Source organism: Squalius cephalus, assembly GCF_949319135.1.
Source record: "Squalius cephalus genome assembly, chromosome: 1".
Classification (NCBI taxonomy): domain Eukaryota; kingdom Metazoa; phylum Chordata; class Actinopteri; order Cypriniformes; family Leuciscidae; genus Squalius; species Squalius cephalus.
In genome coordinates this window covers 38,763,019-38,780,864 of record NC_137122.1, presented here as the reverse complement: position 1 = coordinate 38,780,864, position 17,846 = coordinate 38,763,019, and the positions used below count along the sequence as shown (strand labels likewise).

Genomic DNA, 17,846 nt, shown 5'->3' with positions numbered 1-17,846 from the left:
TTGACCGGTAGTTTGTTTGTTTGTATACTTTATTGTCCTTTTTAAGGAAATTTGTCTTGGACTCAAAGCTGCATTAAAACACAACATATACATACATACACATATGCACACACAAACCAATAAAGAGCTAAAGTGATAACAGCGCCATCAACAGTGCCTCTTCCCACCATATACGTAAATTGAAATGGATCCAATAAAAAAAAAAACAACAACAACACATTACTACATCTTGCTATTTAACATATTAATAGATACAGGAATAAATTACTTTTTGTAACGGTTGCTCTTACACAATGGGACTCTATACCGTCTCCCTGATAGCAGCATCTGATGCATTGGAAATAAAACATGGCTTGAATCACTCACTATTGTCTGTGCATTTTTAAAAATCAACGATTCGTAAATTGATTGAAGTGATGAGTACTCTCTTACACCCATAACTTTCATTGCAATTTTCACAAGACGAGCAAGCTGTGATTTTAATTGGACCGAAAGATTGCCATACCAAGTTTGCATCCCATAATTCAAAAGACTACCTAAAACAGCATAATAAAAATAATTGCATAATTCTCTGATTTACACCAAACAGCCTAAGTCGTCTCAAAAAATACAATCGTTGTTGAAATTTTGAACAAATATAATCAATGTGGGCTTTCGGTCTTTGGTGTTTTATGCCCCCAACAGCACCTTCCAGGCAGCGAGGGGATGGGTAGGTTTAAGGTTGAGGGTAGGGTTAGCTGCCTCTAAGGAGCCATTGGGGGCTTAAAACACCATCGAGCTGGGCTTTCCAAGTAAATGAACGATCAATGACCACACCTAGATACTTATAGGTATACACCTGCTCAATGATATTATCATAGATGATAACTGGGCTATAAATCACCTAATCTTTTTGGATCTATTATCATTTCCTTTGTTTTTGATGCATTTACGATAAGATGATTTACATTACACCACCGCACAAAATTGTCAATTTCAGACTGATACGATAATATGTCATGATCTTTCTCTAAGAGACTCAATAATCACTGTGTCATCAGAGTATTTGATAAAAAAAATCTACATGTAAAAGTAAATAATACACTCTCTGATGTTAAATCTATTAGTATTGGTTACTTTTACATATTTTTACATAGTGTACAAGTGATATAGCCTACTACTGTTAATATCCAAACATAGCCCATTTCATACATGTACACAAAAAAGATGGATTTACACAGGCCCAGACTTTTCTACCAACAGGGATGTTATATATATATATATATATACATACACTAAACAGTGCACAGAGACAATGTTTAACTGCAAACGCCTCAAACTTTATCTGTCGAAGAGGAGCTGCACTGAAGGTCTGAGTGATTCAGAAAAGTGACTAGACCAGCACAAACAGATTGACACTGCTGGATGGTCAATTTACATTTTGCAACACAGTCATGACTTAAGCTGCAAACATCTTAAGAGAAACATAGATGGATGATTTTTTTTTTAAAGCAAGGTACTGAGCAGCTCCCAGGCGCTAGACTACAAGCAAAGATCTCATGGTCTGATTCATGAGTCATTGTTTACACAGCACACAATAGGTCATGGGAACAGCATTTGCCCACAAACCAGTACTGTTGTTCAAGTAATAAAGTCTTCTCTAATCTTCACTGTATAAAATGTCTTTCATTGAGCGTCCTGAATGCTCAGAGTAACTTAAACTTCTCTCATCTCAAACACATGCTCTTTGTGTGGATTTCAGTCAGCTGGTGAATGGACTGAATCACAGGGACTTTTACAGTCCATTTATGTTTGAAGTCAAAATAGTCATATGCATTTGCTGTGTCAAAAAAGGTGCTGACTTGACAATAATAGGCAGAATGTGATCACTTTAAAATGACATTTGACTAATTTGGGTTTTTTTTTCAACACAAAAATGTAATACTTCATGTCTTAGCAATTCGATCAAACTCATTTGTTTTAATGAATGTTAATGGCGGAGAGGCTTCACTACATTGAACAAACTGCTTTTATGGGAAAACGGTTTTAATGAATCGACAGCCAATCAGCTAATCGAGTCACCTTTATACAATACAGATTGTTTCAAAGCAGCTTTACTGTGATAACAGGAATATAATGCTTTTTTTTTCAGCTGTTGTTCAGCTTAAGTCATTTCAGTGTTGATTCAGTTCTGCTGTAAAGATCAATTAAATTAGTTCATTTCATCTATAAAAGCAGTTCTGCAAATAAAAAAAAAAAGAATCATCCAGCTCAGTTTAGTTCTCTTACAACAGCGTCAGTCCCATATTTTGAAGCATGTTGGTAACAGTTTTAGTGCCCATTGACTTTTATCATAAAAACAAAAACATCACAAACAACATCTCAACAGCTCTTCTTTCATGTTTCACAGAAGAAAGTAAAACTGGATAGTTTTGAACGATATGAGGCTGAGTAAATTAATAATTTTTCGCTTTTGGGTGAACTATACCTTTAACATTAGATTATTAAATGCTGTAAAAAATGTTGTTAAAAGTCTGTTTGACACCTAATGCATTAACTAATGTTCACTTCTACATATATTGACAGTTCATGTACTAGTAATGTCCATGCATTAATATATAAACACTTAAAAACACTTATAAATAGACTGTATATTAAAATTGCAAGAATGCAAGCGAAATGCGAGTATCAGTAAGAACTAGGGCTGTACGATTAATTGCGCTTAAACCAATTTGGATTATTGCGATTATGAAATCGCAGAGGCTGCGATTATTTTTTATGCACAGCTTGTCAGTGATGTACGGCGCTGCTCCATCTGAAAGCATTGTGCTTATGACGTGCATTTGAAAAAGCAACACGCGTCAAACATCTTTCCAAACATAAGCATTTATGAACCTCTTGTCCAACAAAAGACAACATTTATTAAATCAAATCAAAGCATCTCAATCTTCTGTTTATTCAGCAACAGCGATAGTATGACGCCCATAGGGATTTCCTGGGATGACGTGTTGTCAACTTCTGCGGCGGGGCATATTTGGCACATCTTAAATACACATTGTGCCCATTATGCATTATAGATCAACTAACATGAATCATGATCATTATAAAGGTTTCTTAAATGACAAAAAAATTCACTTACATGCATTTAAGAATAAAAATATCAGCCAAGGACTGAATGACATGTAGCTAACGCAACCAATCACAGTTCGTTTTGTTCCGCGTCATGTTTAGTGTGAAAATGTATACTCTATATATGATGTATAGTCGATGTCCCTAAAATAACAGACCGGCGTGCATCTAATAAATTATTCATTCAAGAACGTTATGCAAGTTTACTGCAACAATAGAGCCGTGAACTTCACATACTTTCGAAAATCCAGCATTCAGTTGATCCTGATGAACGCTCATTGTCACAGTTGTAAACGTTCTTCTTTCACGAGGGGTTTCGCGTCACGGCATTTAAGGTGATGCGTTCTAAAATAACGCTCAACTTGTGCAGGACATGCAATGAATCAGGAGAGGTGTCGTGTTTGGCCAGAGAAGGCAAAAAATGTGAAAAGAATTGCTGAAATTTAAAGCTGGTTTGTAGCATACCAAGAATATAGACTACTTTGCTGTTATTAGTACTGTAACTGTTATTTAGTGTTAAATTATTGTAGTTGGGTTAGGTGGCTTAGGTTTTATTGTGAATTTGTTATGTAAATTTGTTGCGTTTCGTATTTAGACTACTTTTTTATACATTCAATTTTAAGACGACGTTCCTTAAATTGTATTTTACCGTTGTTTTGAGGCTGTTTTTTTTTTTTAAGTATCAGTTTAAGGCACTGGTACCGCTTTAAAAGTATCGATTTGGCACCGCTATCGAAAAAAAAAAAAAAAAACTATACCCAACCCTAATTGGCAAATTAGGCCTTTGCCAAATCACGAGCGGTTTCATTTCGATGAATCGTGCAGCCCTAGTTAGAACAGGTCGCAATAAATCAAATCACAGTCTGCAGTCACATTCCAGTTAAAAAGTGTGTACAGCTGTCATTACTGTAGCTATAATTTTAATTGCAGCTGTATAAGCGATTATGGAATCCTATCAATTATTTGTTGCATAGAAAAATCGCTAAAAATAACATGTAGGCCTAGCCTATTTTTGTGGTAGGGACAGGATAAATATTGGCAGGGAAAATACAAATTTGTACTATCCCAATTGGGCCAACAGGTAAAAAAAAAAAAAAAAAAACCATCACTACTGCAACCCTGGATTGGTATTTATTTCCAAAATAGTGACATCATCATAAAATGTATAAAAGTAGCATTCACAAATTGCATGTTTTTCCATGTCCCGTTTAAGATGGATTTGACAAAAATAGCAGAGATGGGTATTTACCATCCATTGCCCATAATCATTCATTTTGACAGTATAGATGTAACACATAATCAGTGACAGCCTCACTCCTATAAATACAGCAGCGAGTGGCTGATTTGAGGTCCAGCGTTGCTAGCGAGCCCACGGTGGAGTGTAACAGCACTGAGAAGCAGTGACTTTTCATCACGGCAGCTGAAGTCAGCAGGGGGAAGCGTGAAAGCTTGTCAGGGCTCTTTGTGGTCAAAACCAAGAGGTAGCAATTTTCCAATTAAGCCACATTTTTATGGGTTCCTTGGACAGCAGAGGGAAAAGGAAAGCCCTGAAAACAAACAAATAAGTGTGGTGCAGCACGTGGAGACAAGATTAGCATTTCCCAAAGAGCCTTATTACAGTTACGTCTCAAGACACTGGACTGCCTTCCTCAACCAGGCAAATAAAAATACAAAGGCAGGCAAAGAGGGAAGGGATTTAATTAGATCAAGGTCAGTAATGAGATTAGCTTTTCGCTAAAATCTTCATGGGCGGAGTTACGTGCGGGATCCCTATTGGAAACTGTACAGGAATCAGGATCTTGAAGGCTTACAGTTTGTCTCCAAATAGCTTGCTTAGAGCTGGCTCTCCAGATACCGATCCAGTTACGTCCCACTGCACCCTGCACATCTCAACCAACCCTGAACTGGGCTGTCACGCGAGCCCCAATTCCAGAGAATGGTTTATACGATGACAGGCGTGCTTAGCATATTGTGGACTTACAAAAGGGCCTAGTGAAGGGGGCCGGCTCAGTCATAGCTGAGGGAACCCCTGATCTGCCACTAATAGCCGCTGACCTACATTCATCTGCAACAGCCCATGCCTCAGTGAATGCATAGAGAGGGACTCCAAATAAAAGAGGGGCTGTGAGACTGTTAGCACTAGTTAAGTACTTTTCTTACACTGCCTATAAAGCCAACAGCCTCTTAAACCTCAGCAAGGCCTGAGCATGTCTACGTCAGAGAGAAAGAGAGAATAAACTATGGATGGAGAAAAACAGAAAGATGGATAAAAGCAACAAGCTTTATTAAAAGTATTTTAATAGCTCCAGTAACCAAAGAAAGCTGCTCATCTTAGTGGTTTGCTGCTTCTAGGGATGCACGATTTTGGTAAAAAAAAAATTAAATTGACATTTAAGAAAGTTATTTAAGAAAAATTGTTTTGTTTTTTTCCCCCCCCAAATCATCAAGCTTTTACACGGCTCGGAATTGTGCCTCATTTTGGTCGCATATGCTCCAAAACAGATTCTGCAAGGGTTTCACAAACTTTCAAGCAGAACTGTATACATATACAACAGTTTATTGAGCCTTTTCTTTTAACAGATTTAAAATGGTATTTTCTACTCCCGTGTTGTGATTTAAAAGACACCCGGTAGCAAGTAACATGACTTGTTGACAATGGTTAAAGACAGCCGCAGTGGAGGGAAGAGTTTACGTGAACTTTAATTAAACGACTTCACATTAAGCTATCGAATGGCTTCAGAAGGCTTAGAATATAGTGCACAAAAACTTTACAGTGCTTTATGTGTTTATGCCTTTTGTGGGGCTTAACAATAACACAGAATAGTGTGCACAATTTCGGATCTGGAATGGTTCCGTCTGACCGATACCCGTTCTGGCAAAGAATGGCAATATTGGAGCCAACACCGATGCTAGTATCGGATAAGCGCATCCCTAGAGGAGACAAGATGAAAAGAACACGGTTACAAATAGGGATGCACCGATCCAAGATGATTCAATGTTACTATTATTATACTTGATCTGTAGATAAAGGTCAATGGTTTCACAAAACAACTTTATCTTGCTGGACTGTATTGCTGTACCTTAATCATGTTACTTTTTATAAATAGTTACTTGTTTTTCATGAATGTTTTTTACAACAATACAAAGAGCAATGTGTAACGTTTTACCAGATTTAGTGCTACACTTATTGTCTCTTATTTGTTCCCCACTAAATAATGTTTTTTTTTCACTAAATGTTCAGATTTCATACAATTATTGTGCACTCGTGATTTTTCTAGAGTAACTTTTACTGCTGAATTATACACTAATCTAGCTTATAATAGCATTTTTGTCATAGATTATGATCATATATTTCTTTTTGTTGTTTTTCTGTAAAACTGCGCTGGTATCAGATCGGATCTGAATTATTTTTATCGTGCATCCCTAGTTACATATCAAATACCCAGCACTTGATTCATCCTGGTTAACTACTTCACTAAAACACTCCCACATGGTATTTTTCATTCTTTCCATCTGTTTTTGTTTACCGTAATTCTCTTTTTTGAAATTTCTCTCTGATCTGTTTTGCCTCCATTGTTGCTTAAACAAGAGGACCCTGCAATTGCGTAGCTTAACGGGAGTCTCCAAATTAGTGCCTGACGAAAAAACTTTAATATTTCCAACAATGTTGGAAAACTTTTATCAAAACAACTTCGATATTTTTTAGTTAAGGATGTTAAGTGAAGCGATTTCTCGTAATTTTTTTTCGTTTTATATAATGAGGAGGTGCACTAGGCATACGTTTTCCTTGATTGGTTTTCACTGAAGAGTTAGGCTATACGTTGTTGTTGAAACTGAAAGTAAAAAAAAGTGGCGCACGTTCGTTGTGTTTCACCGTGTAATGAGTTCCGTGTCTTTATTAAAATCAACATATTAATGATTTCTCTCATCCACCCACGACCCACTCGCTATTAATTGGATTGTTATTTTTTATTACTTGGCCCGCCCAAGCCGCGTATTATCCGCAGATATAACTGCATCACTAATCCACACAATGGATTTTGTGTGCTCAAAATCAGGGCTCCAAGTTCATTTCGGAGCCCTTAAAGCTCATCACAAGTTGTTCACTTGTAAAAGAACAGTGCCACACTTCACGCTGAAACATTTTATTAAAATCGCAGACTTTGCAATTTGATAACTGTACTAAGACATCGTAATTTTGGTTTTATTTTGATTAATAGTGCAGCCCTAGCTGCTTCGTCCATGAAGAATGGCTACAGTTCGCCGTGACATTGCAAACTAAAGCTCTTACTGGGAGATAATGAAAGAGCGAGATAAAGCCAAGAGGACAGGGAAGCAAAGCAGCAGGTAAAGGAAATCAAACTAGGTCAGATGTCAGACGCTGTGGTAGTAGGATTAGAGAGTTTAGTTGTCAAGGATCCATTTACAGTGTCTTTATTGCCATTCGACCCTACAAACGGCCCATCTTGTCAAAAACAACTCTAAGAAGAGTATAAAACGCTAGATGTGCATCGGTAAGTACCGCACCCAACTCTCTGGTCCTTTTCTGGTGACGGCCGTTTTAATTAGTGTTAAAGAATGAATACTAAGAGGTGGCTTAATCACTTCTTGACATTTTTGTCTTTTATTTTATTAAAGCTACGAGCCAAAGGCCATCAGACACCAGGAGTTATTTCTCCCATCAGTAAGATGTAGATAATCACAGGACGAGTAGAGCAGTCGTTCCCACAACTCTATTAACTGTACGCGCCTCATTAAGCCACTATATTCATTTGCGGCACCCTACAGAATTCATTCTGATAATTAACAATCTAGCATGTGAAGAAAAAGCAAGCTCCGCAGGACAAAGTGGTCCATTTCGCATCCTCGCTTGAGGAATATTTCAGCCACGACTATGTTTAATACTCTTCTGACTCTTTGAGATCTCACCAGGGGGAAAAAAATGAGATGAAAGAATGAAGCTACTAAATAAAGCCATTATTTCATGTCGCCGTCATGTAAGGAAAGTTGAGACGTGATCCATAAAACAAAATTCCGAGGCATTAATCATGCTGTTATGTGAAACTAAGCAAAAAGTGAAAGGCCATCTGGGACATTCAGGACTAGACAAAAAATAAATAATCTGCTGGACATTACAGACATGCTAATTTCGTTCCCTTTAACCTTCCCCAGCCCAATGGTCCTTGTGAGGCACTGCCCAACCCCTTTCTCAACGGGCCCCTTGCCAGAGCAGGTTTTAGCCCCCAGGCCTCCCTTATTTTTATTGCCCGTGTTTATAGCTCGTCTTGGTTTCTCTTTCTGCCCTCTTTTGCTTGACATTTTACGGCGTGCAATATAAAAGACGCCCTCTACCCCCCCTCTGTCTGAGTTTTTAAGTCCCTCTTCGACAAATTCTTTTTTTCTGCGCCGAAATCCAGCCCTCAGGAATTCACTTGATGTCACTGGCCATCAGGAAACACCACAATGGGTCAAGCGCAGTCTTTTGAAACAGATCATGCACAGCTGGACGACATTCATCTCCTACAACTTAAAAAAAAAAAAGAAAGACTTTATCTCACTTATTTCCACACATATTATCAAATGCTGGTGTGAGATACGCAATACTGTTAAAATAGAGCTTCCAAACTCATTTTGGACTGTTGCTGGTGTGTTTGGAAGTAAAACAGATGTGGTCATCCATCTGAAATCAATATAATCGCTCAAGTCAAAGAGCATCTGAAGCACTGGCAGCATGGCTTATGCAGCTTTAGCCTCAGCCCAAAATCTGTCAATATGTTTGGGCACGGCGCCCTTCAATTCCGCCTTAGCGCTACATAAATAGAGCGGCCCACTCCAGCACTGCTTCCTTAAACTGCGCCGAGTCTACAAAAAGAGAGCAAGAAAAAAACCAGAAGAAGAGTGGACTTCCAAACATTCAGAGTACTGATTTAAACCAAAAACACGGGAATCAAAAAACTTGTTAACCTTGCCCTCAGTAACCTTCTCATGTGCGGGTTTGCTCTCAGATTCTACCGCCATAAAGAAATGCAACATAACCTGATAGCACATGACTAAGAGGAGATCTAATGTATGAAAAGCGCTTGTGGTTTACAGCACATGGCGGCACTTTAAAGCAAGCAACAGCCATTACAGCTGGAGGGCTGCACATCTGATTTGGAAGGGCGCCATGTGTTGCAAAATCCTGCCCTATGGCCTTGCGCAGGTACAAACCTTACTGTTCTCTCCTCCATGATTAAAGAGCAGCTCTGCTAATGTTCAGCCTTTGGGTAAAAATCGTCTCTCTGATCTGAAACTTCAAGACACCAGATGGGTGATGTTTAGAGTGCAGTATACCCAACATACACATTTGACTATTAACCTGTCATGGGTCATTCTTTGGCACTAAACTAATACAGATCACATCGGTCATTAATTTACCACTTCATCACTGAGAATAAATCTTGAAATGGAGTGAAACTAAGAGATGAAGGATCCAGTTTGTATGTGTCAAGTTTCATTGTACATCAAATCTTATTCCAATATATTGGGCATCTCTAAACTATAACATGCACAAATCAATGTTACATGACTATTGGGCTTTGAAGCACTATGCTTTCATTTTCATTGTTTTAGGAACTTAACGGTTTAGGCATTTTAACTGTGCTATCCAGAGTCCAGGCCACAACCATTCATGGTACACCACCAGCTGGTCACATTTGCGTATGCCTTAGCCTCCCCCAGTCCACATGGCACAGATGTGGGGTGTGCGAGTTGCTTCTCTGCCTGGATGTGTGCTGCCAGAGTGCCAGCAGGCCTAGTATCTATTGCAAGTCCTACTCTGTATTTAAGGCTAAAAGAAATAAACACTCGGTCAGCCAGCCAAAACCACAGCAACACAAGCACCGCTCTTGCCAACAAGGGCCACTGGCAAAATGCAAACTAGCAGCTCTCCCGGTCTGTGCTCAGCAGCAGGCCTGCCACGCTGTCTGGAGTTCAGGCAAACCCCAGTCCTTAGTAAGCCTCGGTTAACCAACGGACCAGGGCAGTTACTCTTTCCCTCTCAAACTCCTCTAATTCTCCCCTCATTCTGCAGGAATCCCTTTTTTCCACTCTCCATCCCCTCCCAGCTGCAACCGGGCCGGGCAATTGCTCCCACCGGCACAGCACTGTTCATGGGAAACAATAAAACGCCACATGCGTTTCCTTAGTTAGGGCTTCCACACCGCAGCTCCATGTGAGGCTCATCAAGCCACTGATAAAAAAAACATGAATGCTTTACTGGCTGGCATTGACATTTTTATGCAAATTATGGATGCACTGATATGCCAATAATTATTTTCATGTTATGACTGAAATTAAAAAAGTTTGTACTAAATAACAAACTAAATAAAAGTAACAGACTAATATCACAGACTTAAGACTAAAAATCAAACGTTTTAAGTGCTACAGGTGAATTTAGCTGTCACAACATTATAAAGTACAGTATGTAAGTACAGTATAAAAATGGATATTAATTTCAATTTAGATCTTGCAGAGGTTATCTGAATGTAAAAAAAAAAAGCAAACAAGCATCATCAACCAATACCAATGAAAAGAACAACCACAACTGATTTAAATTATATAGTTAATGATTACAAAATATCATTCATCCTTAATGCGAATTTTGGGATATAGGGGAAAAAAAGTGCTGGATGGACACAAAGATAAATATATAATTCATTTCCAAATTGTGCTATTAAAAATGTATACAATAGCTTGATGTGTATCTGATTGTTCTGAAATGCCAGAGCCATGAAAGTCTGTCATGAAAATGATTGGCTACCATTACATCTCAGATCGGTATAACAATGTGCCTTTCCTTGAATGAAGTAATTTGTCTCCAATTATTCACAAGCAATGTTTATCAGAGTGTTTTGGTAAATGTATCACTTTTAGTAAAAGAGCCACAGTAGTTTGCCCAGTGGCATAGAACTTCCATTTATATTTGGTATCAATGTCCTCAGAAGTGATATTTTGTTCTTTTAACCATGTGATGAAAACGCTAGCTGTTTTTGGACAAAACAATCTGGACAAAAACATGGCTATTGTGATGCTGTAAGTAATACTAAATAATAAAACTGTGATGATATACAGCAACAAGATGCACATGCTCTTCAACAACGTGTTCACGAGAGATCAAGCTCTCCACTAAAACAAAAGAGATACATTGGAATGTCACGAGGACGCTTGTGAATAGAAAGTTAACAGTCTTTTAGTGGGGGAGGAACAGCAGAGAGATCCGACCTCCTGCTTTCATTCTGCTGGGTCCCAGGCAGCCTTCAGAATGATGGAAAGCTTTTCAAACACACCGTGATGGATGCCTCCCTGAGACACGGAGCGCCAGAGCCTCTCACTGCGCCGAGGTACCAAGGCCTGGAAGGTCAGGGAGGTGGAGGGCTTAATCCGCTCCTGATGGCCGTGAAGGTGCTCATGTTTGATGGCCACTAAGAACCAAATCACACGGCACGCTTCAGAAGAAAGCAAGATAATACAAGTACCAAAAAAATGCAACTAAAGCACACTTCACTTGAAGTGTCACTTAAAGGAACACTCTGAAAACACCTATTACTCAAAGTCTCATGATCTGATGCAAGACTAGGAATGTGGTCATCAAAAATGCTACTGTCTGACTTTATTCTGAGGATTATCTGAAAGAGCAATGCAACTCATTGCACTTCAGTCAATCGCTCTCAAGAGTCTTTCTAGCTCTTTGTGATTTACTCTGCAAAGTGGAAACTATGATGGGTTAAGCAAGAAAGCACAATCCTATGTGCCACCTCTGAAAGTCACTGCTGCAGAAATCTGGAGTAATATAAAACATCATCTTGGATTTAAAACAAAGCACAACCCACAATGAGGTCTGCAGGGGGGAAAAGGAGAAAATTTGACAGTATATTCCATCCTAACATGCCCTTATATACAAATAAATAAATAGCTTGAGTTGTTTATACAGGATCTTAGGACGACACTTATTCGTATGACTTCATTTAGATCTCGTCACCTCTGAGGTTGAGAGTCTTGCTCTACGTGCCCTTTTCAAGAACCATAAATACTTTGGCTGCTAGGACTGTTCTCCATAAGAAAAGGATGCTGAGCTGCAGAACAAATCATCCCTCAAACAGGCTTACACAAGATTAGCACTGTTGACATGCCCCAACAATCACTGGAGACCATGTTTCCAGACAGACTCTGGTCCCCTGAAATGTCACGCTTCTGTTGCAAACACATACCATACGCTGTGAGAAGAAGACATCACAGATTTCTTGTGGCTACAAGCTGTGATATCACATGCGTTCCCTATTCCTTCTAGGACATTCTTTTTCCATTATGCTCTCAACATTTAACAGAAATATTATATAGAACAGCTAACATTCAACAAGACTTTAAACTAAAAATATAACATCTCAAAGCAGATAAAATACCAAGTATTTGGGATCCCAAGTATTTGGGATTTAAGAACCAACATACGAAACAGAATAAGATCATCAGGTCCTTAATCCTTTTAAATACAGTGGATACTGGGAAAAAACACCTAATCTTTTCGTACCTTTCATTTCGCAAATAAAAATTATTCTTTCCATTTTAAGAACGTCAAGCTTATTTATATAAATAAATAATAATAATAAAAAAAAAACAGTAAGAAAACAAGCAGACTGATGGTATTCATGTAGCTTTGATTCAAATTTGGCTTCATACAGCTGCTGATGATGCTTCTGAGATCTTGCTCCCCCAGCTAAGCAACCTTGTGCCACAATGTAGTGAGCAGTGGTCACTGGAAGAAACTGCCTCAAAAATGACCTTTGACCCTCCCACGTCTAAGGAATTTGAACCCACGTTTAACTTGATTAGTTTGTAACTCATTCATTACAACATCAATTTAAGTCTGATGGAAATCGGTGCCTGAAAGGGTTGATGTTCTAAAAACTATTTGGCCTGAGATAATGGTCATGCTTGTGTACACGATGGCAAATGTAACATTGCATAGCCACAGTGCTCTTACACTATAGACAATTTCATGGCAATACTTGCTGGAAATAAATTGATCCTCCTGATTCTATCATAACAGGCACTAAAATAGGTCACATTGAAGTGTATTAGCAGCTGTCTAGGTAGTCAGCTCACTAGATTTGCCACACGGCCTACATGTATACATGCTGGAAAATACCCCCACTCATCAGCTGACGTGTAGTCGCTGCCCCTGTAAGAGCCCCAGTGACACCCCCACCCCCCAAACATTCAGCAGTCGAGCGAGGAACTCCGAATGAAATTGTCCGCATAATGTTAGATCAGAGACTGTTAAGGATAAAGAAAACAAGAAGCCACCTACAGTGATTCGAGCCGCTCCAGTGCGGGGTCCTGTATCCGCGGGACACTCCCGACACGAGGCCTTTATCCGGGATCAAACAGCCTCGGTTCTGGTGGTAGTAATCCATGCTTAAAAACGGGTTCGGACTAGGGGTCAGTCCAACAACGTCCACACTCTCGTACATCGTGAAATGCAAGCAAAATATTCTCCAAAAGTGAACGTTTCCTTCTTAAACTCGCAGCAAAAGACTCGAAACGGTATATACAACTGGAAAATGTTGGGTTGATATATATACACAAACAATAATCCTCTTATCAAAACAATCAAATGGGAGCGTCTCTACGAAAAAATGCAATTGCGCACCATAGCGTGCATAAAACTTGAAGAGAAACGGTGCTCTTTTCAATGTTTATGTAAGTCAGTTCAGCAGAAGCTCGCGCTGTCCACGGGGAATGAACTACATTCTTCAGATTTTAAAATCCTGCTCCAGTTGTTACAACACAGCGTGCTGTTGAAACTGTGGCTCTGTATGAGACCCGATGATCGATGTGAAACTGCTACATGAGTAAAGCAGGATCCCGCGCGCAGCCCGTGGAAACGGTCGAAAACTGTTCGGGGCGATTGTTCTTAAAAGCTCACAAACCCCTCTCCGTCACAAACGTTTCGTTTTCTAAATGATATACGTTAACAGACCGACGTATTGACGCATATTTACTGTAAACAAGCAGCCGTCCGCATCGATGAGAGAGCGGCTCCGTCTCGTGAATAATCCCGTTGGAGGGGAGGGCTGCTGGTCAGACACGGGAAGAACTTGCTCCAGTGTTTCCAGACCCTGCAAAGACGCGAACTCAAAGTAATGTCTTTAGCATCTTGTGTCGAAGCCCTCGCATACTTCTGGGAAATTTCTCCCTGAAAAACAAAAGCGATCTTCGACAGGGTAACTCTAGTCTTCACGCACTTTCCAGGCTATCCCACACAGCAATTCTTGACGAGTGTCAGCAGCTGCGCATAAGCTCCGCCTCAATAAACCCCCACTCTGTCTGTACCGCTCTCTCATTGGCTGCCTGTAAACCTAATCTCAGTCTTATCAATGTGCCATCAATAAACGAGGACCTGTCGATAACAACAAGCTGAACCATAAAGTTTTTACGATACACAGGTTTACATTTATTCGACCTGTGCCCTTTTCTTAAAAAATAAAAACAAAAACAAACCTATAAAGTATAAGAAAGAGGACAGGAGTAATTGGGACATTACTACAACAGGATTTTAGTAGGCTACTTTTGAATAAAACATTAATTCTAACATTAAGTATCTTTGTTTCATCATAAAATCATGTTTTAGAGAAGTTTTCATACCGACACAAGATAGGCCTACATCTTCTAATAACTTTTATGACTTTTGCATGAATTGAAATAGTATGCATCCCTTAATCTTATTTTAGTAAATAGGTTTATGTTTACAATTTGTGCCATTTAAAGAAAGTAGACAGACTCTCAAAATTTAGAGATGAGGAAAAATCTGCTTATCATGGTGACATCTTGCTCATGGTTTAAAGATTTATGGTTAAAAACCAATAATGGCCATTGTGAATGTATAATAAATAAACATGCTGATCTTAATATTTATTTACCAGTCTATTCAAATTTCTGCTAATTATATTTAATAATAATAGTCATATGCACGGATCACCTACTATTCCAGTTAACCACCATGCTGTCTCTGTAAAAACAGACACTCACTGACTGCTTTATCAATACAAACTGAGGTAAACAACACATTGCAACACTATCTAGTTTCCCACCACAAAATCCATAGACACTGTCTGGAGAGCAGTCCTCATAACAAGGCAATGAACACTCGGGCTCCAGCCCTACAGCATCCGTCAGCTCAACGCACCAAGGTTGCTGCCATCCGCTGATGGCTCCATCCATCAGTGAAACGACGTATTAGCCTCCCCTTATTTTCCGGCTTCAGCCCTCGCATTTTTGTCCTTGACATGTAAGAGGTACTGTATTGATTTTTCACCATCTAAAATATTAGCCTGCACACAAAAGGCCGCTCATTCAATAAACACACGTTTATTAATGGGCAGTCCTTTTAATCCAACCAGAGCCATATAAATCTGTCTATGAAACGGTCAAGATGGGAAGTGACTGGCTCTAAGTAAAACTGCTTTACATTTGTGGCAGTTTAAATGTTTCACGCAAGACATAACACATCCACATACAGTAAATACTGTTAAGGCAAAGTCACATTTACTATTGTTCAGCGAGTTTTCGCTAGCAGAATGGTCATTTCAATAGGAACCCACACAACTGGGAATTTCGCGTGAGGGCGAAAGATTTACCCATGCAGATGTTGCATCGGGTTCAGTTAGTCGTGTGAATTCACCACATTGCCCAACAGAGCGCCTCTGTGTGATCGTTGCTTCATACATCGCTATATTGTCAATAGACCATGAACATTTTTTGCCTGCAAATTTTCACTAATATGACCATACCTTTACACAAAGGTGACGAGCTGAAATTGAACTCTCTAATTTAACAGGGATTTTACTAAATATTCCATTATCAAGATAGCACAGCATTGAATAGTACTACTATATGTTCTATACTACTATATTTAAATTGTACACCAATATTAGACATCTGATTGTGTAAACAGAATTGTGTGACATTTCAAAAGAAAAGAAGTCATAACTTTGATTCTTCTAAACAACAAGAGAGTGTAATAAGCTGCATATGTCATCAATGGAGGCATCATCAATGGAGGCAAATGACCTGAGATTCGCAATACCTTGAGACTGCAGGAGTCGAGAAGGGCAGTATATCAGGGGAGGAGGGGGTTGTATGGCGGCTGTTAGGAATTCAAAGACTTTATGGGGCTTTAGGAGGAAATGCATGAGCAAACCTGCTGGCAACTTGAAAGTGTGAGGCTATTTATTACCCTCAATCCACCTCCCCCACTTCACTTCCTCTAAATACGCATAAAAAAAGCTTCTTTAAATTCTATTAAGCTTGACTTCTTATAAATGGTGCATGATATGTTGTTAGGAGCGGATGCCTGCCTTAAGAGAACATATAGCGCAATGTCAATGCAAACTGAATTTGGGAGGTGGTAGCATACTTATAGCATATAGTCTTAAATTCGTATTATTATTCTGTCAGTCACATGACCCAGTTTGTCCCAAAATGCCTTGCCCTGATGAACAGATGGGTGTTTGCATTGACTCACAATGCCTTTAATCTGTTTGATAAGGAGGGGCCATCATTCAATACTGTTACACTGAGCGCCTGTGCTGACTCATTATATAGTAAGCACAGTATGGATGTGTCACATGCTATTAACACCAACAAAGGTCAAAAGATGATACCATTCAACATTCTCAACAGTGACAGCTTCTGAACTCCAGCTATATAAAAATGCATATGACAAAGTGAACCATTTTCCTATAAAATGCAATCACATAGGCAGTACGCTTAATCTGAGTGATATAACCTTGATCGTAATCTCCGGACATGCACACTATTAACTCTTCTGTGAACCTCGCTGAAGCAATTTCCTGCAAGCGAGTTGGAGAGGGTTATTCCTTATATAGTCATTAATAATCAAACAGCATAGCTCTTTGTAAATTATGGCCCAATATAAATGCATTGAGGGGTTTTTGCTGTTACTATTTGCCAGCTGATGCTTACATCTGTGGTAAAACATATGGTGGAGATTAGCTACCGTGAACCGCTCTGCCAGATGTGTAATGTTAGCGGGTGAAGGCTACTGACTGGTCCGCAGGGCCGCTGATGATCCTGATTGCTTGAGCAGTCCCGTCTCATTACTCTTGGCTCAAGGTCAAGGATTAAGTGATGAGAATAGATCCAGCCTATTACTATCCTTATGGTGAGTTGTTTGTTTGAATGTGGGTTTGTGTACTTGAGGGTGAGTATGTGAGACATTTACATTATCATTATAGATTTACAGTCATACAGACATTATACATTTTAAACACACTCCAATCATTTCATCATTTTTTTTGGAAGATTTAAAAGTGATAATTCACCCAAAGATAAAATTCACATTATTTCAACTGTATGCCTCTTTTCTTCCTCTGTGGAACACAAAAGAAGACATTTTGAAAAATGTCTCAGTGATGTTTTATCCATACAATGAGAGTCAAGGTATAAAAGCCCATTTCCACCACATAAGAAAAGAAAATAATGCTTAATAATCACGATACTGATCTCACGATACAAAATTACTGCGATATCCAAAGACATGGTAAAAGGTTAACAAAAAATGTACTGTTGATTAAAATGCTAAATTTGGTACTACATTGTGGGTGTAAATGAATAGGTTTGGTGCTGGTAACCCAATACACCGGACAATGGTGACACCAGAATAAAAATATTCATGATTC

The 17,846-nt window shown here is 39.0% G+C and overlaps 1 protein-coding gene across 4 annotated transcripts in view; it reads right to left on the bottom strand.

Annotated features, from left to right (window-relative positions):
* The window catches only part of rarab (retinoic acid receptor, alpha b), a 123,473-nt gene that overhangs the window by 26,283 nt on the left and 79,344 nt on the right, over positions 1-17,846 (bottom strand). The window contains exon 1 of one of the 4 annotated variants that reach the window (XM_079890956.1): positions 13,454-14,457. The exons of the other annotated variants lie outside the window; for them this stretch is intronic. Within the exon in view, the coding sequence (XP_079747082.1) occupies positions 13,454-13,616 (163 nt within the window). The 5' untranslated portion in view covers positions 13,617-14,457. Of the gene's footprint in view, positions 1-13,453; positions 14,458-17,846 lie in introns of those variants that run through there. 4 annotated transcript variants of the gene reach the window in all.